This window comes from Crocodylus siamensis, chromosome 8 (genome assembly GCF_052110815.1).
Source record: "Crocodylus siamensis isolate JL-2025a chromosome 8, ASM5211081v1, whole genome shotgun sequence".
Classification (NCBI taxonomy): Eukaryota; Metazoa; Chordata; order Crocodylia; family Crocodylidae; genus Crocodylus; species Crocodylus siamensis.
In genome coordinates, this window is record NC_143402.1 from 8121035 (window position 1) to 8143241 (window position 22207).

Sequence of the window (22207 nt, forward strand, 5' to 3'; positions counted from 1 at the left end):
TATTTTCCCTAGGCCATCCCCAAATTTGAACGTAAGCTGCATGCATCCATCTCAAAGCTTGTCATTACTAGGGGTCTACCCAACTCGAGGAGGCAGCCAGCTGATTTTGCAGGGAGATAGCAGGGCTGGCCACCATTTTTGTGGGCTGATCATGGAGCCCCCCCGCCCCCCACACACACACCTCTGCAATCCTGATTTGGGTAGGCACTCTAGCAGCAATCATCTCCCAAAAACAAGAAGTTTCCCAATCTAGGGCCCATCTTTATAGCAATGGGCTTGGTCTTGGCCTCTATCTCATCTTTAAATCTAGATTATTCTGCCTGGGGCTTCCACATGCATACGATCCTTCAAAAAGTGTCCTTATGCTTCCCATCCATCCAGTCAGTTTGTCTTTGGGGTCAGCCGCTTGCCCGCCCAATGGTGATGGCATGCTTTGTTCTGCCCCCCTAACTTTGTGAACACCTCTTATAGTAGATATACAAACTTGTCAAAGGTATTTGTTGGCAAGAGATGGCTAAAATTTCCAGCCTTTGTCTTCCTGTGTGACCTTGAGATTCCACTTTGCCCCTCACTTCCTTCGTCTGTAAGATGGGGAAATTAGTGCCCACTCTTTCTGCAGGGATTCTGGGGGGGATAAATCCATTATTGGCAAAATGCATTGAGAGCCTCAGCTGGAAGGTTTATGTAAGTGAAAAGAATTATTGGTGCTATATTATAACTGTACAAAGGCAAGACTCAGTCAGACATTTAAAATTATGCTACGCAGTTTGGGTTATCCATCTCTGTGAAGGATTTCTTACATTTCCTTAAAGAAAGCATGTCATTGCATTTAATGTTCTGAGAACCCTTATGAACTTCCAATCTATTTTAGCCACATATCTCAAATTGTGCTTATAATTATGTTTTTTATTGAATATGTAAGTTCCTTTCAATTTCTTAATACAGTACATGTTTCTTAATATGCAGCTGAGAAGAATGCACGCTCCATGGATGGAGAGACACTTTTGAGCTTTTCAATTGTCACATTAAAATTGTCACATTTGTTTAATTAGCCTGTAGATCCTGCCACATTGATTTATGTCAGCTGTATAACAATCTCTGTAGGTAGCTGGCAAATCCCTGACCAGAATGATTTCTTTCTTTCTTTCTTCTTTTTTTTGTCAAGGAATTTCTTACTTTCAATTTAAAGGCAGTCGTACAAAAGCCCTAGCTAGCTGGAGTCAGCTGGAGGAAATGTTGGACTATAGCATTAGAAAGAAATATGTTTTTATTAGCTCAGAGTGTTAAACCTTTGGGTGACAATTGTTCGGTGACAGGAGATAAAAATTGATTACAAACACGAATCTGAAGCTCAGGCCTGAGTGATACACATTTTTATGTTTGTTTGACATTCTCCTGCACTGTTTATTTTACCTGATACCAGTAGCATAGTGTTACCCACTGGCGCCTCCACGGTTAAGATGCTACTCATTGTCGACCCTAGACACCCCTATATTTAGCAGTTTACAACTCCTCTGTAAAAAGTGGCTCTGGGCCTCATCTTCCTTACAAAGGTGTTGTGTGCACATGGAGAAAAATGATCCCTTTTCCCTTTTTCAGGAATGAAACAAGTACAATATGGACATATGCTAGTTTAAGAAGTTTGTATGAATAGACTGAAGGATGAAGGTGAACTGAGAGGAAAAAGGATTGGGTCCTACCTGCTGTTCCCAATGCATAGTTGGTTTAGTGGGTAACTTGGGATATGCCTCTTCTGCTCTTTTCCCTAACTGTAAAATGGGCATAAAGCTATGGCACTGACTTCTTTTGTTAAATAGCTCTGAGATCTACTGATGAAACATGGTATGAAAGTGGATGGTATTATTATGGTCCCTTTTGGCTCTGAAAACTTAAGACTCAAGCAATACGACCTTAGATTAAGTGCGATATTGTTGGCAACCCTTGCCCTTAATAAAATAGTTCTGAACCTCCAAAAAGATTTGAGTTTGGTGCGAAAGAAGGTAAAAAATTCAGAGAAGTGGGTAAACTGATTGAACTGAACCAGTTAATTCATGCCTACTTGGAACAGTATTTGATTTTTCTAAACCGTAGATTCAGAGCCCTAGTCAGCAGAGGGCTGCGTTGCCAGTTTATCCAGAAAAAGAGATTATACAGATCACTTAAATACAAATTTAAGTGCTCAGATTCATTCATAGAGCAGTCCCTTGTTTTTCCTGAGCTCAGAAATAACAAGAGAACAGACTTTAAGCAGAGAGTGGTTCAGTGGAGGCCTTTTTCCATTAAAATAGTTATCACTTTTTTTTCCCCCTTCAGCATTTGAGCCTTTGTTACTTTTAAAAGAAGTTGTCGTGATCTCCTCATTACCATTTTTCTTAATGTGATAAGTGTAAACTACAAGAAAGCGATCATGTTTGAAAGGATACAGCAACCCTTAGAAATATTATACTAACTGCTTGTGTTCTCCTTTGAAAAGGCTCAGACTGGGGATTTCGCTAAATGTATCATTCTGTCTCCTTTTGCAGTAGCGTTGTCATTTTATAGTGTCTTTCACTTATAATACAAGTTATCCTTCAAAAAGAAAGCTGTGTTACTGCATCTAGCCTTTGTATCTCTCCAGCAAAGTGAGATCAACAACTCCCTTTGGTAATTGCTGGAACATGATAATAAATTGCATGTTGTACGGGAAAAAAAATACTCTTTGGCAGGTTTATTCCAGTTCCACTTTGTATGATAACTGGTAATTGTCACTGCTTGACACTTGCTGAAGTTATGAATAACACAAGCTGCTTAGAGCTAACTAGAGGAGTAGCCATGGTAGTGCCGGGTGGTCTTTACTGGCTTGGGCATCTATCCAGGTTACTGCTCTGACCTCAGAGAGACCATTGCTAATGAGTAGTCTGCTATTGCTTTTTGACCAGATGGAGGCAACAAAGACCATGAGTGCCATAGTCTTGTAATGCAGAGACATTTTGAAGTTACGGTGCTCCAGACCTTTTACATTTTAGTTTTGTGGGATTTTAGGCCCTGCTCACTGGCTTTACTGTAAAAATAAATACGGTGTTTTGAGGGAGCATTGATAAGGACCTGCCAGTTTCTTTCTGCCTTGCTGCTGTAAGTTTGTCAGTTAGATATTACCTGTTGGAGAGGTGGCTATGGAATTGGCTATTTGGGAAAGGGACAATGGAACAAGGCCATTGAAAAGAGAAAAAGCAGACCCGGTGCATGCCAGTCTGAATGTATTGGTTACAAATTTAAGGGGCTAAGAATCGCCAATTCTAATTCAGTTTAATGGAAGTTGAGCGTGCGGGCTCCCTTCCAGGATTAGGCTCATACGCTCTGACAGATTTATCCATCACATGGAGTAGCAAATGCAAATACTAGACAACGTAAGCCTTGCCACCTGAAAACCTCTAGACTCACAGTGAGATCAAACCAAACCTCTGCGCCAGTCAAGTTGTTTCAGTTCGGTTTTCCTTTCTCTTTACCTTGGCTTTAATTTGTCAGAGCCAATGTGCCAAAAAAAGTATTTGCTGCATTAAAATATCTCCTGCAACCTAGATTCATTTTTTCTGTTGCCATTGGATTCGCAGCAGTTAGTCCAATGCCAGCATTGCAATGATGTACAAGACCAAGAGGCAGAGGTAAGAAAGGGCTTGCTTCACAGAGTGAATGAGAAGTGAAAAACCTCAAATAAAAGGATTTAACATTGAGAGGATTACATCTGCAAATTTCTTTTCAAATGCCAGCTGGTAAGGTTGGGCATTAGGTGGCTGCTTGGGTCTGCCTGTAATGAAAAAGGATGGAGGGCTGGATCCTGCAAGGGGCTGCGTACCTCCGGTTCCTACAGCAGGAGCAGACCCTTTCATTAACCTTAGGTAAACAGTCTGCACATTTGAACTCCTGGAACATTTACATTAGAGAAAACTCAGCCTTCAACAGCTGGAGTTTGCAGCATTTCTAATCCAGCGATCGGACACCAATTGTCAGAATTGTCTGGCCACCCAGGACTCGCTGAGCCAGCACTATAGTGCACATTGCGCTGTTGGCCACCCAGGGCTTCAAAGGGAAAGGATTTGGTTCTTTATTATTTATTCACTCAGCTCTGACAATGTGCTGGGCACTGTACCAGACACAAAACACACAGGAACCGAAGAATGGCCATCGTGGGCCAGACCAAAGGTCCATCCAGCCCAGCGTTGAGCCTCTGACAGTCGAAGCTTTAGTGGAAGAGTATAAAAACCAGGGCATGTGAAGAGGGCAGTTAACAGCCGTTGCAGTTATCGGTGAATCGGCCCTTTCTGTAGAGAACGTGATAGTCTCAAATGTGCGACATTCGAGGGACCCCGAGTGCCTTGTATGCATTGTATGAGCAAGGAGCCTGCATTTGGCACTTGTGTCGAGACCCAAAGCTGCCTTTGGGGGAGCAAATGTGACTTGCGGAGATCTAACCTGGAAGGAAAAGAAACCAGACAAAACACATAGCTTCTAACAAGGCAGGGTTAGGCTAAAAGAGACTCTCCAAGTGGCTTTTCTTGGGCACATCTGAGAGGGTCTCCGGTTTCAGTGGAGGCACCGATGCCAGCTCATCAGATGTCTCTGCTCATTAAAAAAAAAAAAAAAAAAGGATTTGCTACATTTGCAAACCTATGAAGGAACCATCATATTCTAGCACCACTTAGGTAGCAAGAAAAAAATGAAGAGCTGGCAATAGACTCTGGTCTGGAAAGGAAAAAATACTGAGCTTTCGTAAAGCCTTTCAATGTACATCATAGAGCACCGTATGCACTAGGTTGGTATTTGAATCCCATTTTAATGAAAGCAAACCATGGTTTAGACCAAAACAATTTGGGTTTCAACTTGAATGAAACGTACACCGTCATGTGCTAATCTCACCTATGTGCTAAATCAGCTGAAAGAGGCTTCTGTTTTACGAATAAAGCTAATGTCTTACTGGCACAAGTTGAAGCTTTTAAATCCTCAAGGATTTGGCTGAACTCCTCTTCAGCACATTGTAAGGTTGTGGATTATAAACTGGCTACACTCGGTCCAGGACTTAGTTCACAGAGTTGAACTAAATGTTTCGGCACTAATTCTAGCTGTTATGCAGTTTAGTTTTGCCCATTATTGAATTTGGAGATGCTCCTTTCACTGATTCAGTGTCTGCGCTCTAGAAATTAAATGTGTTTTATTATGAATTACATAGCTAGGTCATGTCATGTGACTACACAACTAGCCATTGGGTTTTCTGTGATGAAAATGAATTGATTGCATCTGGTAATGCTAAGGAAGTGGTGTCATTTCTCATATAAATGCATGCAGGGCGATGCCTCGGGGTATGCACAGTCTTGTTTTCAAACTGTAAATTGTAATTAGGCTGTCTTCTTGGTGTGATCCCTAAAGTTTGGGGATTTCAAGGAAGAGAACAGGCAATTCAAGACATGCTTTTTTGCTTGTGTAGCTCAGGATGGATGGAACAAATTACCAGATTCCCTTAAACAACTGCCAGGACCGAATAGTTTCAAAAAGCGGTTGCTTATTTACTTGAAGGAACACTGCCAATGTTTTTTAAATTGCAGAGATGAAATTATACGTTGGGATTAGTAACTTTTTAAAGAATTAGCTTTTTATTGCTTATGGGGCTTTTGTTTATATTACGCCGTTCTATTGTCTGGATGTTATGTCGAATATAACAGTTCAGTGCGTACTTTCCTGTCTCCTGGGACCCCCATGAAAATTGGATGTGCCATCCCCAGAGATTATTACAAGCAAGTATCATTCTGAGTAAATACAATAAATGGCATATGACTGTGCCTCTCAGTGGGGATGTGAAGTTGTCGAGCATAGGAGACATTGCGTCGCTGCGCTATCAGCAGCACGGCTCCAGGACTGTGCGTTAGGCAACAGGGTCATTAGTTGAGTCACCGGGAGTGAGACAAAGACAATCTGTTTTTGGAGTAGGTTGAGCACCAAGTGCCTGAAAAGGACTGTGAAAGCAATCGGAGGCCTATGTGGACAGCTTGGCATCATATAACTCTTGTGGACGGACTTTGGACAGGACTTGAACTGTCTTGGCTCAGGGTCCCAACAAGGCTCCAACTATTGGGAATTCAGATGAGATGTAATGTGGGGTTGAGGGGACATCTGATTTCTGTAGGAGTCTGGATATTTTTCTGTGTTGTACCTGGTGGTGGCCACTATCAGAGACAGGATGTATCTGATTGAATCTAGGAGGTCTTGTGTTTCTGCCCCAGCAGCTGAGTCCGGCGAGCAGAATGATTCTCTCTGCATGCGAATAGTTTCTTACAGTGCACCATCCCAAACTTGCAGGGCCTGTACCTACATGGGAGAAGTGGGGCCACCTCGGCAGCAGCGCCTTTTCCCCGAGATGAGACCCTGGAGATGTCTCTTTGTGGAAACGACAAGGGGCTGGTTGGCCAAAGGAGATTGGGTCAATGATCCACTAGTTTTGGTAGCCCCACCCCGGCTCGCTTGCACTTGGAAGCCCAGGGGGGAGTTAATGCTAGTGAACAAAACCATGACAGCGTGGTCCAAGCAGAACAGTTGTGATTTGTGTGAATCTTAGCTCCTCTACGCCTCAGCTTCCATGATGCATCAGTCTTGAGAGCCGTCATTCCTCTAAAGGCCCATAATCCCTTCTGGTGCGCAGAGTTTTCCGACTCAGCTTTCCAATATAATCCATCGTGAAGTTCTACCTGGTCAGGTAGGCTGCGTGCTTCTGCTGCTGAGAGGCGCTCAGTCCCCTCCTACGTTAGTCATGTAAATAACCTAAATAAGGCAGAAGCCGCGATGTGGCGCGATAGACCTTTAATGTAATCTCACATGGGAGTCGCTTCTCTTTCAGAAAGATCCCGATTTAAGACTTCTGCCCCCAACAAAAATTCCCAATAGAGCCAGAGGACGTTTTGCCTGAGTCAGGAGTATAAGGTTAGACCCAGCATCGGAGCATTGCTCTCCGTCTATTCTCATTCTGTCCTTACCATAGGGTTTCTAATCAAATTCCAGAGTGAACTCTGTGATGTAGACCGAAGCTGCTTTCTGGAATGGATCAGAGCTGCTAAATTGTTATATATAGTAGCTTCATTATTTTTTTTTTCTCCAAACAGTCTCTTGAGCTGAGATACCTTCTCAGTATAATAGAACATTGTTTTTCTTCACAAACACAAGATTTGTTAGAGCAATAAACACATCAGTCATGATTTGCTATTTTTTATTGTCTCCTAAATGCTCTAAGCAAAGAATATCAGTGTATTTTAGTTATAAAAGCTACAATGTAAGGAAAATAGATTGGAAAATCGGAGGTAGAAGGGAGCCAGAGAATAAATGGGAGCTCAATAGAAAGAGAAAAAATGTTCATATCACTACTACTCCTCTTTCTGTAGCTGGTTCCCAAATCTTAGGAAAACAGGAAAGGAAAACATATGCTGTAATGTTTATAGCCAACCCCCGTTAGCTTCTAAAACAATTTCTATATTCATTTTCACTGAATATGCATTTTTGTCAGTCCTTTTTGCTCTGCAAATATGGAAAGGTAAAGCAAGCCAATTAGTATGGGAGGATATGGAATGCATCCCATTCACCAACTGAGCCAGGGGAACTTATTTGTTGTCATGGAGAAAAACCACAAGGTGAATGGGGTGTGTGTGTGTGTGTGTGTGTGTGTGTGTGTGTGTGAGAGAGAGAGAGAGAGAGAGAGATGGTTTTATTTATAGCATAAAAAAAGAAGTTTGGGATTGCATCCTCTGAATTTTGGAATTATCCTTCATTTTGTTGGGAAAAGATTTTGTTACAGTTACAATAGAAATTCTTCCCTAGGACAACGAAGGCATCATTGTAAATGCAGCCGTATTCCTCGTTCTCATAATGTGGGCCAGTCAAATGCCAGCGATGCTAAATTCGTTGAAGCATTTGCATAAGTAAACTGTTTTCTGTGTTAGTGGCTTTATGGAGGAATCTGGCTTTCCCTGTTCGGTTATCACTACGGTTATTCTGTTAGCTATTATGTCCCCTCTTGCTAGGACTCCCTTAAAGGATAGGAACAGTGTAACCCAATGCATAGCTCTGAACTTGATTGATCATGTCTCTAACACAGAGGTGAGCAAAATGCAGCCTATGGGCTGGATGTGGCCGCCAGGCCATTCTATCTGGCCCGCGAGGCTCCTAAAAAATCTAGAAAATTAATATTTATCTGCCCCTGGCTGCCTGTCATGTGACCCTCCATGGCTTGCCACAACTCAGTAAGTGGCCCTCCACCTGAAATAATTGCCCGCCCCTGCTGTAACACATAAGGGGATATACCCGAGCACTCACACCAACTAGTTGCCTGTTATTTCATATGGAATATTTTGCATGAATAATTTTAAAATCCCTTTATTTCTGTGCGTTTCTATTAGTTTTGCACTCCAGGGTGCATTGCTTTTTATTCCTGCAGTAGCCTTTTCCTTCTAGATAAGGCTGGCTGAGATGCTTTTTGAGTTCAGCATGCATAGCACACACAGAATTTAGCTGCCCTTCATGTGTTACTAAACTGACTGGCTTCCCAGCAGAGAGAAGATGAGCAGCTCTGTGCAAATGCCAAAACCAGAAAAATGCAGAGAAACAAGTCATATTTTTTCCAATGATGGAAAGGGTTAAAACACATGGTTCATTATTCTCAAAAATTGTGACGAGTCTAACAAGTCATCGAATCGTACAAAATTAGGGCTGGAAGGGACCTAGAAGTCAATTAATAGACTTTAGAACAGGGGTGGGCAATTATTTTGGGCGGGGGGCTGCTTACTGAATTTTGGCAAGCCATCGAATGCCACATGACAGGTAGCCAGAGGCAGCTAAATATTAATTTTCTAAAATTTTTAGGGGCCCTGTGGGCCGGATAGAATGACCTGGAGGGCCTCATTTTGCCCACCCCTGTGTTAGAAGAAGTTTTTCATGTGCTTTACTGGTTTATTAATGCAGACTCTTCAGGTCTAGAGTGTGCTCTAGTCATCATTTATTAACCTTTTTAACCCTATTAACCCCCCCTCCCTTTATTATAAGCTGTTTGTAATCTTCATCTGAAGTGTAACTAAGAAATCAGAGGAAATGTATAACAACAGGTTGCATGAAGGCAAAAGCATAGCCCTGGATGGGTACCAACCTTGGGTACCAACTTGGAGAGGGCACCCGACTGACAGCTGCTGTCACCAGCCTGGCTGGGAGCAGAACCTGCTCATGACGTCTCTGCGCGAAGGAGCTAAAGGGACCGTTGTGTGAGGGAAGTTGGACACACAGCGTCTCCCAGAAGCTGCCACAAGCCTTCTGCAGCAGTAATCCCAGAGCAGCTTTCTCTCTCCTTCCTCCTCCTGCAGCCGGGGGCCAGGCATTGTGTGGAATGGCAGAAGCAGAGCTTTCATCAGCTCTTGGCTGGGGTCTGGTGGGGGAGACCAAATTGCTGCTTTCCCAGTCTGCTCTTCTGTCGATCTGCCATTCATGCGGCAGAGGAGCATTTGGCCCACGGTTTTACCAAGGAAGTCTCTCCCACGGGCCGTTAAGAAACCCCGCAGCTTTGGGATATTTACAGTTCGATTGCAGAAGGTGCTGCAAAATGCATTGCAGAAAGGGAAGCTGCCTTGGCAGGGACAGAGACTAGATGACATAGCAGCATTTTTTCCGTCGCAATTTCTGCAGTGCTTGATCAGCATTCTCACTTGAATTAAAACACACACACACACACGCACACGCTTTTGAAGAAGGCAGAAATCAGGGAAAAATTGAAATACGGAAATGCACCTTGAAAGCAGACCTTACTAGGAGGGGCTGGTTTTGGCAAGCTGTTTTACCATCTGCCCCTTTTCTGCCGTGCTTCAGACTGCAAGCTTTCTACAATTTTCTCTTTTCCACTGATACCCAGATTTGGCCTGTATCTCTGCAGTTTTTAAACAATTTGGTCAGAAAAGCTATGTTCCTGGTGTTTCATTAGGCTTCTTCTGCATGTGTATGTCTTAGTTACTTACCTGGGGGCTTTTACAGCTAGAAAAAAAAGCAGACTGAGCTGAAGAAATGAGCGTGCCTAGCCCTAATAAATAAAACACATGGAGTCAATTAAAACAATGTTTAAATCATTTTCAGAAAGGAGGACGCTTGATGTTACTACATCAGTGGACCACAATGACTTCTAAGCCAACAAGCTGGGCAGGTTTATGTTCCCATTTAATCTGCAGGTCTATAAAAAAATATGCATACTTACCATAGCCGTCATATGCCCAGTCCATCAGTTAACATGATTTTGGAATTATTCAAAGTCCAAACCATGTGAAAATAAATCCTAACTTGATTTTGTGGGCTTACTTTGTTTCCATTAAATTCCACTTTAAAACATTTCATATGCTCAGTTTTTTTATCGTTACTTCCAGGAATTTCTAAATGCTTCCAAATTTGGATTTATTACTTTTTTTTAACTTCCCCTGGAAAAAAAAAAATAGTGCAGTTCCCTATCTACTTCCCAAAGGGGCATATATTGCTGACATGGACAGTTAGCTCATACCTCAACATGAACACACGTGCTACACAAATACATTATTCTGGGTAGTCAGATCCTTTCAGACTGTGTTTTATGTCAAAGAAAGTATCAGGGCAGGGGAGCTTCCAAGGGAATGCAAAGTATTGTGAAGCATTGTCACGTGGTGGTGATGCATCGGTGAGGGACGTTCTTCCCTCCGAGACCCTTATTTTGCAACGATGCATTTGCTCAACTCTACTCCCATGAGTAGTCCGACTGAGTCGGGACTGCTTATGACCATAACTAAACAGATGCATAAGCCATTACAGGGTCATGGCTAATTGGATGGGCAATAGTTCACCATGGTGAATGGCGAATGTCACGTGTTACCTGACCATTGGGAAGTGCCTAACCCTGGGGGTGGCATTTGTAGTTGGTTTCCACAGCTTCCTTACCAGACCAAAGGAAATAGGCTAACTCGAGTTCACTTCGTCAAATTACTTACTTCATCTTAACCTCTCTGCTGCATGATGTGTCATCCGTGGAGGGATAATCGGAGAAGTGAAACTATGGATTCCTTCCGCGATGCAAGTATCTGCCACTGATGGCAACCACTGTTTTACCGGGCTTGACCAATGCCCCCGTCTTCCCCCCAAACTGCTTCTTGTCAGTGGTTCACATCTTTAACCATTAGACAAGCACTATGTCTTTTTAACTTGCAGAGCATCAGCTCAGGCTGCAGTTTGCAAGATTTGCTATGATCGGTCTTGGCCTTTGAACAGAGTACCCTCACTGGTCTGACGCAGCCAGCACCTTTGCATGCAAAACTTAATAAACTAGACCCCCTTTTCTCTTTGTTTTTCTTATCTCATCAAAGAATTCCTACCGCGCTTTGTATGTAAAGAAAAACAACCAAGACAAAGATGTAACAGATAGCCAGAGACATGTGTTCCTGCCTGTCTGAATATTCATCAAATTAAAAACAAAGATAAGAGAGACTGGAGCAGCATCTACCATGAAATACAGTCATTACAAGAGCATTTACAAGCTTTGCCTAAAACAACACTTTCTGCAGTATCTGTGTCTGGCTTAATTTTAATTTTCTGAGCTTGGGCCAAAACTTGCACTCAATGAAGTCAGTAGGAAGACGTATCATTGCCTTCGGTATCGGGCTTTTGGTGTTTAAAAACAAACACATGCTCTTTTTTGTTTTACGGCCTGTGCTAGTGAGCCCCAGGGAGACTTCCTTTGCGGGTGTTTTGCACATGATAAAAATGTAACACACCGTTTTGGGTTGTTTTTTCTGGTTAGAGAGGAAGGGTTGCCTAATAGTTGTGCTCTCGGTGAGAGACCTGAGTTCAATTCTCCTCCAAGGCACTGGCTTCCTTAAGACACTGAGTCTTTTTAGACTGTGGTTTCCCATTCAGACAGTGGGGAGAGCAGTACTTCCCACCTTGTGCGGGCATTGTGAAGATATATGCACTGGAAATTGCAAGGCGTCCCAGCATCGTGGGGATGGGAACCGTTACATGATAGATGGGCAGCCTGGCCGTGGGAGCAGAGCACCCTGGAGGCCTGCTGGAGGCCATCCAACCTCAGCATTGGACAAGGCTGAAATGTGCACCTGCAGGGCTCATTGGTTGAAGCATGTTGTCATTGCTGCCGGAGAGGATGTTGCCCAATGTGTAATTAGGGGGTTCATCCACCAGATAAGACATAGTAATGCCGGGGAAGGAGACCTGTTCCTTGCCGTCTCAAAACAGATCTGGGAAGTTGCCTTTATGGAGGGGTGCAAAGTTGCACGGGGTAATTTTCTTTCTGTCTCACTTTTAAATGAATGAGGTCTCTGATGTTTTTCCTTCCCTAGGAGATGACCCATTCCTGGCCTCCGCCTCTAACTGCTATTCACACACCTGGCAAGGCTGAGCAGACCAAGTTTTCCATCCCAAGCAAGGTACAGGTAGGTTATCAGCAGCAACCTGATCTTCCTTCTCCTCTGCTGGAGTGCTCTTCTCTGGAGATTTTATTTTATTTTGCTGGAGTTGCCAAATCCAGGTCAGCCCGTTGTGGTGGACAGGGACAGGGCTGCTCTCCAGACCTGCAGAACTGACTTAGAGAAAGGAGAATTATATTTAGATTTGCATAACTGTCATTGTCCAACAAATGGCATCCATTTGATTCACGTGTATGTGGAAGATACTGGCCAAATGAGGTTTTATCTCCTGGTAGTGGCTGAAGTGCCTTCCAGCCAAAACACCCAGTCCATCAATTCAAGAAGCATCAAGGTAACACATGCAGATCCAGACGTCCCAAATTCAGCACCTGTAAATCACTTGATGTCACTGAAGTTTCAGGTGCCCTAATGGCCATAGCAGAAGCGCTCCCATCGTGGCCTTGTCAGATCCTGACGAATCTGTGAATTCTGCTAAATCCCTGTCATCAACAACCTCAGACAGGACACGAGGAGAAGAATAATTAGTCACTGAAGTGATGACACTAGGATTTAAGCTGTCGTGGGTCCAGTGGTGCTTGGAGTTGCGCTTTCCTAGGGAAGAACATTACAGTATTACAACATGGGGCTTTAGTCTTCTCCCTGGGGCTGGACTAAGTAAAGACATTTCTAAAAGCTCTGCTGCCTTGAATCCAATAGAAACTGCCCCTTTTGCTCAACCAGTCATGTATCAGTTCGAATAATTTGGCTAGTAGTTGCCCACCCCTAGACACCTTCCCCCTACTTTGACTGCGGCTCGCGTGAAATGACTATTTAACAAGACAAATCAAAGTGTAGAACAAAGCCTAACAAAACCTCTTTGCTAGTGCTCTCGTAGTGACAGTGCCAACACAAATTCAGTGCCAAGGCACTAACGATCTTCGGACAGTTTCATATGTGCGCATAGCTGCTAACCATGCAAAATATTGTATTCATTTATACTGCTGTTAAACTCTACGATTACTCAGTATAGCCTTCATTCCTCTCCAGTTAATGCAGTTGGGTCGTAGTAGGCGCATACCATTTCACACGCTCGTCTATGCCGGTAACGGGATAATTTGAGCCTATGGGAAGTTGTATCTTTTTAATTTGCAACAGTACTAAATTTAATGCATGTGTTTTAATAGACCCTGCAAAAACTGGCTCATGTACAGCACACCTTCAGTAACTTCAGTGACAGAAATGTAATCGCAGGCCCAGGGTTACTAGAGATTTGTTTCCCTTTTTTATTTTTTTAATTCCTCTTTGAAGTTATGGTAGATTAAAAAGAAAAATTAAAGTCTACATCCAGTCTAATCATTTTTAGGCAGGTTGAATGTTGGATCTAAAATTCTTGACCATATCGCTTTAATATGAACTATAAATTAGGTTTTTAAAAATTATACTTTAGGATATAGGTGAGCACATAAATGTCTCTGGGTTAGTTAGTTTTACTGTAAAAAATATAGCAGCAGAGTCCCTACTCAGAACAGTCCACTAAATCAATTACAGTTTTAGACACAACATGAGGACTAGGCAGCCCTATAAAGCTAAGGCAGGCCTTATTATAGGTCCTCATCTTGCATAACAAATGTAAGCATCCCCATAGGAAAAATATATGAAATAATTCAATAGAAAAGAAGGATCTTATCACAACAATTTATCCCTCTGACATTCACATGTAAAGTGCCATGTTTACTCTTAAGGCATGATTTACTTCACAAGGGACTGCCTAGCTGTGCAGCACAATATTAAGAACTAATAATGCCCTAAGAGGAAGTATAGGGAGGGTTTTAATGACTTTAACATCCTACAGCTTCTAATGCTTTTAACAAAGTAAGACCTGGCTGGGGGACTGGCTTGTAAATAATACCTTAATTTAAAAATATCAAAATCTATTAGGTTCTGCTTGGGATGAAGGCTGAGTTGGCATCAGGTTATATCTTACTGTTGATTGAAAAACCAAGGGAAGCATCAAGCAAGGAAAATCAGGAATGCAGCTTGAAGTTATTGCGAGTGAACAAGAAGTCTGTTGTTAGCGAAGCACTGAGTTGTGCTAGGCACCGTGGGCAGGTCTGAAACTGGTGTGATTCTGTCGCCTGCATATGAGCGACACCAGTTTACACCAATTGAAAATCCAGCTCCTGTGTCTTTGCCCATCGTGACTGACAAGATCTGGAGGATCAGTGTTGGCTAATGACATCTTTAAGCAAGCACAGTCCAAAAGAAATAAGACAAAAGGGGGGGGGGGCGGGAAGGAAAAAGTAAAGCTGCTAAAAAATTCTCTTAATTCTAAGGGCCATACTCTACCCATTCAAATGCATCCCATTATCTTAAATGGGAACCACATGCACACATCTATGGGCAAGACTAAAAAGCCACATCATCAGCTGGTGTCAATCAGCATGGTGACTCCACAATGGGACTAAGTTAACTTACACCAGCTGAGGATCTGTCCCTCTGGCCCTAAAGTAGGCTCTGAACTGAGGAGTGAAAATGCCCCAGTGGTGGCTTTCCTTCTGTATAGGTAATGTGGGCTTCAGGCTAATGCCAGTGTTGTCATCTCAGAAGATACACGCTCCCGTGTGATCCCCTGCTTGTTTATGTAATGCTAGTGCCTTTAGTTTAACAAGGAGAGATGCATCCACCTTCTCCAACTCATTTAACTAATGCTGACATCTTGTGTGTTTTTGTTGTAGGATTCCCAGCATCTGACCTCAGGATACAATGTACAAAGTAAGTCTTTATTGTCCTTAGTCTGAACAGTCAGCCTTTTTTTTTTTTTTCAAACTACTTAACATCATTAAAACAAAGGATGAAAAAATTAATTTCTCTGATGCTAATGCAGATCAGTTCCATTGTTTTTTTTTATTACACATTATGCATTGTGGCATGTTGGGAAACCAAGTATAATTAGATAGGCTGAAAAGCTTTGGACACATTTTTATTTTTACTGTAATCTTTTGACATTTGGAAACGTGTTTCCTTTGTTTGCAGAGTGGAATGATCCAGCAGGAAAAGTGGCAACCAAATCAGTGCCACAGAAGTCGTAAGTATTGGCGCTCCCAACTTTAAATTTTCTTTTGAATGTATATTAGGGAATAAGCCTCCATCTCCTAAGGGACCTGAGACTAGCTCACTCCATCATCTTGCTCTGGTATTTTGGTGTTCTCAGAGTTTAAAAATTAGCCATAAACCAGTTTTATGTCATCAGTACTTATTACTATTTCCTCTTCTGATGCATTAACTAACAGAGGTATGTACAAAAGATGAGTTTTTACTAAGCGAAAATAACACTCGTTTTATTTGTACAGCTTGCCAGAAGGAGATCAGTCATGTTTCTCTCATCAGATATAAGCTTCTTACCGTAAAAATGCAGTCTAATGAACAGATGATGATGCAAGATGTTAACATTTATTTAATAAAGGAAAGTAAAATGCATGTGAAAGACTTGTCTAACCTGGCATTGAAAGACTAGATGTTGCATTTTATACAGTCTGGAACAATTGGCAGTCAAGGACTTAAAGAAAATGATGAATGCTATTATAGTTGTTGTTTCACATATGAATTTTTTAATGTGTTCAAAAAAGCTGAGGCCTGGGTCTGATTTTAAATCAGAGTTGTATCATTTTTAACTATTGGTGTGTTGTTAAAATTGTACCATGCAAAGTTTTGCTGATCTAAATACAATCTGCGTAACCCTCTGTGTCTCTCCCAAATGACATATAGCCAAGTCAGTTAAATTTGGTAATTTAAATCAATGTAAGTCAGGTTATATAAATTTAAAAGTGTCTACCCAAAGGTTTTTAATTGGTTCATGTAAACCAGGGCAACTTTTTGTACGGACACGGTTTCAGTGGAGTCAAGTAACTTGCCCAAGGTCTGGTGATAAATCGCTGGCAGAGCTAAGACTAGGCTTTAAGTGCTGTACTCCATTGTACCCATTACCCGACACTAATGGCCCGAGCTCCAACCCTCTGGAAATCGAACCATGGAGCTGCTCTATGTGACTAAAGTTTCTTGCTTGAATAGGGTTTTGTAATAGGGGGCTCAAACACTGACTCTCTCAATTTAATTGGATAAGTCTTTTGGATGTATGGAAAAGTTCCAAAAACATGTCACCCTTTACATTTTAATGGGAATTAGAAAGTGTTGCTAATGGTAACAAATTGGCTCACATGAGTAAGATACTTTTCCAAAATTAGTTCTTCCTTTTCCTTACTCCTGTTTCTGGTAACGATCATCTGATTCTGTTAAAAATAACCTAGTCAACCAGGTCCACTGATCCTGATACCAGCATAAGAAATTCATGTTCCAGAACCTCCTAAGTGATGCAAAGTGTGCATCCAACACCTTCTCTAGTAAAACATAAAAAATGTTATTGCATCTTTAAATGGTTTTTTCTCCTAAAGCAAGCGTGTTTGGATTCCACAGTGAAAAATATTTTGGCAAGTATACCATAAAATACAATATTTCAATAGTTTGTAACCAACAGTAATAGACTTGTCAATCATGGTTTATAGTTATAAGCTGAATTTCAAAAGAACAGTGCTTCGGAGCTCAGTGGTATATAGTGCATTTAATGGGACCAAAGCTCTCTATAGGAAGCCTGATATAAAACTCGAAGACACTGAGTACATTTTATGAACCAGTTGCTCTCTGTTCTGCTGCTTGATCTGAAGTTCCAGTACTATCAATCAGATTTCTGCTGGAATGAACTGCCTTCTTATGGTAGGTGATGGATTTTACACATGACAGATCAGAGTTGCAATAAAGCTACTTTTATTTTTAGCTTCCAAATGAAGATCAGCTAAGCCGTTACTATCACTTTTTCCCTTTTGCGGCAGAGAAATTGTTAAGGCAGCTTCCAAGCATTTCCATAGGGCTTTGGGAGGGTTATTGGTGAGGAGGCGATCCACTGCGTGACTTAATGTACACGGCCAATTTCTGCCCTGAGCTCTGCATGCACAGTTCCCACCATCCCACTATGGGGATTGTTTTGCATATATACCCGAGGCAAAAAAACAAGCATAATGGCAGTGAAACAGCTCATGGGTGAGGGGAAAAAAATGGTGGTACTAACAAGTAGTCCTGAGTAGATGGCATGATCCAAATAAATATTGGTGGATCTTGCTATCCTATTGTATTTTAATAGAACAATATCAAAGATATCATGGCTTTACTGGATATCTTTACCCATGGCACCAGGGGTACTGGATATCCTGACAAAATCCTGTTTATGCTGGCACCATTCATCTCTACACCACGATCTTAATTGTGCCCACATGAGCTTTCTAGCCTCTGCTGCCCATTCCAACGTGCCCCGTGAATGCTGATCTCAGTGGCTGTGTCTACGTGAGCATGGACGTCTGTTTTCCCAGGGACAAAATGCAGTGGCACACCTTGTGCCGCGGCTGCTTGTCCGCAGGGAACGCCTGTGCCATGTGCCCTCTCGCATGGGGAGGCTGGAGCCAGCACTGAATTGGCCCCAAAAGCCTTACCAGGGGTCCTGGGGACGTCCAGGGCTGCAGCAGGGTTGATCCTGCCATTGGCAGCTGGAGCGTGGCTCCAGCCAAACAGGCTCCAGTTTTAGGTGGTGCACGCTACCCACACGTGCACCGCTCCGGGGGTTTTTTACACACTTCTTTATGACCCTGGGGTCAAAAAAATACCCCTTGTTGCTACCTTGCAGTGTGGAGAACAGTTGAATATATGGTATGTGGCGTTGCAGATGTGTCTGCAGCACCACATACTGCATGGCTGCTTTCGTGTGGACACAGCCAGTGGGGTCAAATGTTTCCCTCAATGGGATCAATTCTTTCAGATAATATGCAGATTTGTCCATCTTTTGCTGTTGCCTGTTAGTAGCATCTCTGAACGAACAATTTTTTGGATGAAATCAGTGATTCTTTACTATTTTTTAATGCTTATGCATACTTAATTGAGTATAGCCTTCCCATTCATTGCACTGATGATGGGAACCTCATCCATTCTATCAGTTCTGCATGTGATCTTTGATGGGAATTGGAGTACCTTTGCCCCTAACCTTTCTATCACTGTGCTGTATTGTTGCAGTTTAAAAAGACCCCTTTTCCATGCAGCGGCAAAATGTTGCATCATGCTTTTGTTAAGCTTTGACTACACCCTGCTATACTCCTGCCCCAGTAGACAAGGCTCTCAATGTGTTACAGACATTTCAGAATTGAGGTGTGTGAGCCTGGCATCTTTGCTGGATCAGACTTAAGGTTTTGAATGTGCCCTCTGGTGTACGGCAGTTGTGAGAGTAACAAGATGTGTGCCTCTAGGTGGAAAAATAAGAGATATGTACTGACAGGTGGCTTAACTTCCTATTTCCTTGCTTGTGTGGATTTGTATCAGGTATGTGACTGTGTTAACCTAAATTGTTTCCCAGCAAAGTATTTTGTATATGAACTTCCACTTTTTGTAAAGTTTAAATATATAGGAAAGTCATAGGAAATTAGGTCTGGAAAGGACCTGAAGAGGTCATCTAATCCTGCTCAAGGCAGGATCATCCCTAGCTAAACCACCCCAGCCAAGGGTCTGTTTAACCCGCTCTTGAAAATTTCCAGGGATGGAGAGTCCACAACTTTCTAGGTAGCCTGTCCCAATGCTTGACTACCTTCATGGTCAGAAAGTTCCCCCCTAATCTCCAATCTATATTTTCTGTGCTGCAGTTTGAGGCCATTGCTTCTAGTCCTGTCCCTTATGGGCACAGAGAATAGTCTATACGCAGCTCTCTTACCTGATTCCCGAGAGAATCCACCGAGAGGCACCTCTCACTCTGCAAGCACTCCTCCACCTGGCTGTCCTTGCCCGGGGCATGAAGGTTGCAAAGCCAGACTGGGCCCTGGGTGGAAGCCAGCAGTCAGTGGCTGCACCCGGACAGAGCCTGTACAGGTACACTCAGAGAAAGAGCTGGCAATGGCAGGGGCTTGGACATGGCTACATCTTCCAGGCATCCTGTTGACTCTCCGGCTCACTGCTCCGTCCTCTTGTGCTGCTACTTCCTAGACAAATTCCCTCTTCTTCCTTTGCCTGCTACCACTGGTGCTGTCACATATGATTTGACCCTCTTCACAGCTTTGGGATCAATAGAGAGTGCAGAGTTCTGGTAAGGGTAAGCCTTGCTAGGACTTCAGGGATCAGTCTTGTAAAGACATACAAACATGTGAATACTTGCATTGAAATGATGCTTTTATTTCAGTCCATACAATTTATATATGAAAGATGGATATACGAATATGTCTGTTCTGTATACCCTTCTATGTCTGTATCTGTAGTGCATGTGTACATATGTGTGTGTGTGCGTGTGCACATGTACAGATAAATATAAGGATATGTCTGTTCTCTGTACCCTTCTGTGTGTGCAGATATATAGCTATGTCTATGTCCATAGTGCATGTGTGTGTATGCACACACACACACACATATACATATTGCTCAGCAAGGTATTATAGTCGAAACCAATACACTTGGCATATGGAAAATCCTAGCTTTCTTGTTTGTCTGGTCCACAATAACACCGCATTGATGAGATGCAGAAGAGCCAGTTTCCAACAAGTCTCCTCTTATTAGCTTGTTTGAGGCATAGTAAGCAGAAACAGATAAGGTGCAACCAATTGAACTGAGAAGGATTTTCTGTCAACATCCATGAATTCAAGGGTACATAGTCAGCTCTTGACTTAGGTTTCTGTTATATAATTACCATTGAGAGTATGTCATCCTCAGACATCCAGTTCTTTTGTTCTGTTTGGTTGTTAGCACTTGGCCTGTGTCCAGTTGGAAACCGCCCAGAACCTTTTTAATCAAGCACATCCTGTGTTCTAAGTCCTACAGCAGAGTACTCTTGGGTAGTTTCCATAAAAGCCCAGCTAAAAAGAAGAATGTAATCATAATGGTATTCTTTCCTTGTCATAAAATGACTTCCTATACTTACTGTATTAACGCAGTATTAAAAGGTCCTTCTCATGGGTTCATTGAACTACCGGAAGCCATTAAAGACTTGGAACAGCAAAGTTTTATGGATCAGACAAAAACAACTTGTTTTATCTTTATAGGATTTTTGTGACCCATCATCCTTATGATATACAACCTATGCAGGGCCTTAAAGACTAGCCAAATGCAGAGACACCCCGCCCCACAAAATTGCAGGAGATGAAAAATGTCTTGCGCTGTTTCAGTAAACACTTGTCAGGAGCCGTTTTACCGTTGACTTCAAACAAGTCACAGGTTTCACCCTGTGGCTTCAAACAAGTTGCAGTAAATACCAGTGCTTCCTAATCCTACAGTTCATCATCATACTTGATGGAAGCATGTCTAAAAATGGAAATGTGCCTTTTGATATCGAACTACTCTTCATAAGTGTCTAATGGCTTTTTGGAAGTTCTCCATCGTGTCAGGGACAGCCACCTGGGAGCACAGAAAACAAAATTTGGCAGCATGTTCAAGCTATGAATTAAAGGTAATTCACAGTTTGAAATGAATCAGCATGAGGTCCTTATGAAGAGTAATCAGACATCAAGAGGATTTTACACCAAGGATTGTATATTGGATAATGCGACAACAAGCAATATTGGTATTCAGAACATTCAAATCAAGAAGCACTGATGAATTCTTAACCTTGAAAGGTATCTCTACGAAAACCTGGGATTCGTTCAGTTCTGATCTAGGATTTCCAGTTGAACTGCACATGCTGGAAACTTGTGAAGTTTATCTCCACCTAGAGTAAGGCAAATATTTGTATTTATGTCCCCCCACATCATATCTGAGCTTCAGTCGTAATCCAATTAGCGTATCATATGTTTAAAAATTACCCCTGAAATTCTAGCATTTCTAAACTAAAGCTCTTGATCCATCATATTAAAGCATGAGACTGTCAAATTACCCCACAGTGCTGATAGTCTGATTTATTTTACAGTATATGTTCATTTTCACTTAGTAAGTGGGGCATGCTTTAATCATTAGACTAACTGACTGTTTGTTAACCTTAGGAAGTTCCAAAGATATTCCCTCTGGGTAAATTGGGAAAGTCATGAATACAAGGGGCTTACACTACCACATACAAATTATGATAAGTGAAACAACAGTGGCATGTAATTGGAACACCATTAATCTCCAGAGAGTTCCAGTGCTGCATATTAAAGGGCCAAGCAGAAAAAGGAAACAAAAAAAAGGTCTGTTTTTGACTAGATGTCATTCGTCTCTCATATTTACTGTCTCATTTTGTTAATGAGGAGTGTATTTTGCATCCTTTTGCTAAAGTAAATATGAATGTTGTCTTCCGTGATTCGGGGCAATGATAATGATCAGTCGACAGTGCTTCTTTTTGTTTGTCACTGCCAGGGGCTTCTTCTTTTGAGCAAAGTAGTGAGTAATTGGGTCTAAAGCAAACAAGGTTGGAGTAACTATACCAAGTGTTTCTTACGGCCCCTTTGCTAGAGAGGCTAACTTGCAAAACGTTTCAGCTTCTATCAAATGTAGTAGAACACAGCACAATAATTAAAAACACTGTATCCCAGAAGATAAGCCCATTATTCAAAATAATTTTTAAATTAGACTTTTAATTTGTTTTCATTATTCAGACAGCTCGCATGCAGTTTAACCTCCCTGCCAAAATAAAATATTTGCTACTACATTCCTTTTTTTTTCCTCCCATGATCTCCTCTTGACAAGTTTATAAATCACTTTAAAAGATTGTGAGAACAGAGGAAATTAATTTTCTT

At 42.0% G+C, this 22207-nt stretch overlaps 1 protein-coding gene across 5 annotated transcripts in view; it reads left to right on the top strand.

Annotated features, from left to right (window-relative positions):
* The window catches only part of AFF2 (ALF transcription elongation factor 2), a 400790-nt gene that overhangs the window by 235741 nt on the left and 142842 nt on the right, over positions 1-22207 (top strand). For all 5 annotated transcript variants that reach the window (XM_090061622.1, XM_090061620.1, XM_090061623.1 and 2 more), the window contains 3 exons: positions 12363-12455; positions 15164-15200; positions 15462-15513. In XM_090061622.1, the coding sequence (XP_089917748.1) occupies positions 12363-12455; positions 15164-15200; positions 15462-15513 (182 nt within the window). The remainder of the gene's footprint in view (positions 1-12362; positions 12456-15163; positions 15201-15461; positions 15514-22207) is intronic.